Source organism: Medicago sativa, chromosome 1 (assembly GCF_051527215.1).
Source record: "Medicago sativa cultivar Bolivia chromosome 1, Bolivia_mono, whole genome shotgun sequence".
NCBI lineage: Eukaryota > Viridiplantae > Streptophyta > Magnoliopsida > Fabales > Fabaceae > Medicago > Medicago sativa.
The window spans coordinates 13084232-13090231 of NC_140749.1; the positions used below are offsets into that span (position 1 = coordinate 13084232).

Genomic DNA, 6000 nt, shown 5'->3' on the forward strand with positions numbered 1-6000 from the left:
GATATCCAACCCGTTTAATATGGGTTGGTTGGTAACCCATTTAAAAAAATCCAGATATTTTAAAGTGGACTGGATATGGTTATGGATTTGGGCCTAAAACTGGTTGTTATGCACACCCCTAGTGGTGGGTTGAAAGTTCAAAACAGTTTTGCACACATAACCAACCAAAACATTCTGAATTGTCACATCAATTAATGATTTTAATTTATGTGGGCTAAACGTGGCAATTCTCTAATTATTTTATGTTTCCAATTGGGTTAATATGTTTTTACCCCCTGTAATTTAGGTCAATTCCGGTTTACCCCTTGTAAAAAAAAAGTTTAGATTCCAACCTTATAATATGAAGATTCTCCACAAAACACCCATGACCTCATCCAGACGTTGACGTGGCACGCCACTGTGTAATTATTTTTATTTTTATTTTTTTAAACCTGACACGTGTGTAATGGACACTAACGTGGCACGCCACTGTGTAATTATTTTAATGTTAATTTTTTTAAAACCTAACATGTGTGTAATGGTTTAAAAAATTAATTTTAAAAAGATAAAAAATAAAAAAAAACTGAAAATTAATTTTCAAAAATTTAAAAATAAGAAGAAAAAAATCAATTTAAAAAAAACGAAAAAAATTGGATTTTTTTCAAAAAAAAAAAATTCAGAAAAAAATTAATATTTTTTTACCAAAACATTCCAAAATTAGATTATATTATTTTTTTTAACATTTTAAAAATTTTAATTTAATTTGGATTTTTTTAAAAAAAATTTAATTTAATTTGGATTTTTTTAAAAAAATTCAAAATACGGTAAGTTTAGGAATTTTTTATTTTTTATATAATTTTTTGGGAAATATATATATATATATAAAGAAAACAACCCCTTTCAAAAATGTCCTCAATTTTCAATATAAATAACACATGTAACAAATAGATAGGAATAAATTTAAATATTAAAAAAATTCTAGATTTTTTTTATCCTCAATTTTTAAATATTAAAAAATATTCTCAAATATGTAACACATCGTAAAAAAAAATTGGAATAAAATTTTCGAAAAAAAAATCTGAATTTTCCTAAATTTTTAAATAAATTTGTATCTAGATTTTTAAAAATAAAAATATTTTCCAGTTTTTTTTTGTTGAGAAAATTTAAAAAACTTCTTTTTCAAAAAAAATCTGTTTTAAATTTCGAAAAATATATATTTCCAAATTTTCAAAAATAATTTGAATTTTTTTATTATACAAACTACAATCAACCATACAAAAAAGTTATGCTAAGTTATTATCATCATCATCATCATCATCATCATTATTATTATTATTATACATAGGAGGCCACGGAAATAAATTAGATTCAATGAATGTTATAACATAACTTTTGACCAAATTAATGTTATAATACAATTTTTTGACCAATTAATGTTATAATATATAATAAATCAAAATTAACTTTCAAAGTTTTATATTTTTATACATAAAAATATTTAGTAAAAAAATGTTGTTGAAACAATGTATGTGGACAGAGCTTCTTTTTTCTTTAACGAAATGTGGACAAAGTTATTTGGTAAATTTATATTAATGATGTTGTACAAAAATTTTGACCCTAAGAATAATTAAATTAATGTTCAGCATTTTTTTTAAGTATGTTCTCCATGTTTCCTTTATCACAAGTTAACGAATATTCAATTTGAATTTTACACAAAAAAAGGAGGTAATGGGTGAAAATATAGGACTATAAAAAAATTGTACGTTTCATCGCTTTGAATTTCGTAAAAAATAGAATTTTCCTTTGGACAAAACTTATGTACAGTACCTCTTTTTGCTGTTGTCCTCTTAAAACATAACACGTGTACCGATTGTTTTTTCAATTAAATAATTTTAACGCTGTTAGTGTAATCGTTATCTTTGTGAGACAACACTAACTCACATACCTCCATCATGACCAATGTCTCATATCATCCTCCACAATCAAAGTTTCCTTCAACCCCATCAACAACATAATTGACAGGAACATAGGGAGGTAAGCGAAGAAGACATACAATGAAGTATCTGTTTATTTAAAATACAATGATGTATCTGTTCATTTGTGGGTTTCAGAGGGATGACGGGGACCTGTGTTGTCTTGCAACAATTGTGTCTTGTGATTTTAAACATCTGATAACGTTGAGGGGTGTTCGGCGGTGCCGGTGATGGAGGTGTATTCTCTCGTAAAAGTGAATGCAGCGTTACAAATTCAATGCAAAGTTGCTTTGAGAGCATTGGATCTCAATCTACACGCCATTAATTTTATTGCTCGCATCCTCTATGTGTGGTCTCACATATTTGTTAGTTATGGTGATGGATATATGAGGTATTGGTTTCATGAAGCTGCAGTTATAATTTCATGGTGAAGGAGGTTGATTTTGGAGAAAGAAAGACACTGATTTGGCCTTCTGGGAACGATTGAGAAGAAGCGGTGTTAACTCATTAATTGATTTTAAAATTAATTGAAGTATTTAAAATACACGTGTTATGTTTTAAGAGGACAACAGTAAAAACAGTACCTATGGTACTGTACATAAGTTTTGTCCTTTTCCTTTTTCTAAAGATGTATGTTCATCATGTTGAATTCATTGTATTTTGTCTTTTCAAATAATATCATTTTATTATATTTCTTAGTAAAAAAGCATTTTTATTTTACATTTTTCTAAGAAATTTTAATATATTTCTACAGTATAAACAAATACTACTGTAGTTATCCACAAATGTATCTCAAAATTTCAATATATTTGAATATAATATGTTCAAATATTTTTATTTTTTAGTATATTGTTTTTTATAGTAATATCTGCAAGTAAATTGTTAATTGTTAACTGTTTAAAGTAAATGACTAAAAAAATAAAATAAAGTGTCTAAAAAAAGTAAAGAAGAATTTTAGTACATATCTTATAATGTATATACTACAACACAAATTAAATTTAATATATTTTAGAATAATTCCATACTTGATAAAATATTACCATTATTACAAAAAAAATGATCATCTCAAACAAATTTCCTTTCAAAGATTACAAATAAAAAATTGTTATTGTTTAAATTCTTATAAACTTAGTCAAAAAATAGTTTTATATGAAGAGAGGAAAATTATTATTTTAACAATTTCACAACATTATAAATGATAGCTTTGTCAACAAAAAAAAATGATAGTTAATAATATTGGTCATTTTCGTCATCATCATCACTACCACCACCACAATCATCTAATTAACAATGTCTTCTATTATACCACATATTCTACCAAATCCAGACCTAGGTTTCAAAGTGATTGTGACTAAAGAAGAGTTCAACTTGTTTCACAACATTGATCGACAACTATTCATTCGTTTGGTTGTGGAGCTCGGTCGTGAAATCTCTGAATCGATCAATGTAATGGCGTTCCTTATGTGCATTGAGATGATAAGTAAAGAATTCAATTTGGTGGGAAAGATTCTCCAGCATTGGCCAAACGTTATGCTAAACAGGCTTGCTGATGAAGCTGTTTTCATCCTTGATTGCATTGTGAGTTCTCCATACCCTAATGATTGTGTAAGGGAAAAGAAATTTCCATTGATTCAACACATATTGCACCATAATGCGACGTTCGAGTTTTTCCATGAAAAACGCCTCGAATTGATCACTGATGTCACAAAGTTCATCAATGAAGTCTGTATTAGAGCGTTTACAGATATTATTGAACATGTGATTTATAATGGTGTTACCGAGCAGCAAGAGTTATATCGTGCAAATCTTTACGGGACTGCTAGCCTTCCTACTCACATGCTACCACAAGCGGCGTATTATACTCCTAATGATTCGCCAATGGTGCCACAAGAAATTGATGATAGGACCCTATTCATAACATTTTCCAGAGGTTATCCAGTTTCAGAGAATGAACTTAGATATTTCTTCTCAAGGTCCTTATCCTATACCCTTTTATTATATCAACTTTGTTTGAAAAAACTTGTTTTTGAATTGATACCAAAAATATTTTTACCTTTTATTTTTTTACTCTGAAATTCATGTTTTAGACTTATACAATACAGATAATAGTGCTTATTTTATATTGATTATTTATGGTTGAATGTATAGTTGTTTTTTTTACGCGATTAAAGTAAAGTAGTTAACTTGGTATGAACAATGCATTATAATATGCAGATGTCGGAGTTCAAACTTCAGACACCCCACTTATTCACCTATAACAAGTGAATTTTTAGTCATTGGGCTACTTGATAAAAAAAAAAAAGTAAAATAGTTAAATGAATTTTGTTATATAGTATTAAATATTATAACTTATCGTAAAAATGTTTTTTTTATTGTACTTAGAATAATAGACACACATGTCCCATAAACTTAGCTCAGTTGACAGGGACAATGCATAATATATATAGGGGTTGGTGATCGAACCCTGGATTCCCCACTTTATCCATCTTAAATCTTAAAAAAAACGGATTTCTAGTCACCAAACTATTTTAAAAAAAAATAAAAAATTATAGATGCACATAACGCAAATATGATATATTAGTGAATATATTATTTAATATACACCTAATCACTATTTTTTTCTTCAAGTAATCACGAATTTTTTAACAGCAGCACCACTATATTATACATATAAAAGAAAACAATTAAAGAGATAACTCAACCTATTACATAGTACAGAAACAATAGGTAAAGCCAACTATTTTATTATCGAAGTTTCATCCTCTTCAATACTTCTTTAACTTCAACTTGTCATATTTTTTTAGTGTTTGAGGTAATTTTGATAATTCTATTTTAATGTTACTATTAATTAGAGAGAAAAAAACACTTGAATTTTAATGAAAAACAAGTTATAATGAAAAAAAGTTATGTGATGTTGATATCGTGCCAATGTAGCTTCCTAATTTCTCTTTACATATTTTTGCTATCCAATCAGAGAATTTGGAGATATCATTGAAAGAGTGATCATGCAAGAATTTCATCCTCTTCAATACTTCTTTAACTTCAACTTGTCATATTTTTTTAGTGTTTGAGGTAATTTTGATAATTCTATTTTAATGTTACTATTAATTAGAGAGAAAAAAACACTTGAATTTTAATGAAAAACAAGTTATAATGAAAAAAAGTTATGTGATGTTGATATCGTGCCAATGTAGCTTCCTAATTTCTCTTTACATATTTTTGCTATCCAATCAGAGAATTTGGAGATATCATTGAAAGAGTGATCATGCAAGAAGTTAATCAACCAGATCACCCACTGTATGCTCGTCTTGTGGTACGTCGTGAGGGTATGGATGTAATTAATTATCTTCTTGAGTATAACCCAAGATTGAAATTCATCATCAACGGGAAACATGTTTGGGTCAGAAAATATTTTAGCAAGCCACCACCACCACCATATGAAGCTGGGACTGGGACATCTTGGTATTTTCCATGATGCATGTTTTCTTAAACTTTGGTTTTGTTGCTTAGAAGATTGATGAATTTTTCATGTCATCAAACTTGATTAATAATGTTTGCATGTTGTTGGATTCAATAATAATTGTGTTTGGATTATTACCTTTATTTTTCTGATTACTCGTGGTCTTTAACTACTTACTTATTTATAATACACTTGATTGTTATATCTCTTCAATGTTCCCTTTTTAGAAGGTGTTTAAGATATTGGTTAATTAGGGGTTCTTAGATCATATCATATACTACAAAGATTTGGTTTCAATATTTATATATAGGTGGAGATTTTGGATTTATGTGTTGGAATGAATGAATGGATGCCTTACCACTTTCTCTTAGGGCTATCATCAATTCACTTAACTCTAGCACGCGAGATCTAATTGGCATTTTTTGTCATTATTTCATTTCATGCATGTTTTCGCTATTTCATTATTTCATAAGCATTTTTTATTTTCTTATTTATTGGGACTAAACAATTTATATATGGGTAGAATAAACAAAATATGATTTGGGGTTTCAAAGGATAGACGGATTGTGAAGGGGAAAAAATCGAATT

At 27.9% G+C, this 6000-nt stretch overlaps 1 protein-coding gene across 1 annotated transcript; it reads left to right on the forward strand.

Annotated features, from left to right (window-relative positions):
- The first annotated feature begins 3228 nt into the window (after positions 1-3228).
- LOC146952812 (uncharacterized) lies at positions 3229-5549 on the forward strand. The gene is made up of 2 exons (XM_085706214.1): positions 3229-3925; positions 5187-5549. The coding sequence occupies exons 1-2, from the start codon at positions 3243-3245 to the stop codon at positions 5425-5427; spliced, it is 924 nt and encodes a 307-aa protein (XP_085562340.1). The 5' UTR covers positions 3229-3242; the 3' UTR covers positions 5428-5549.
- Positions 5550-6000: the final 451 nt, after the last annotated feature.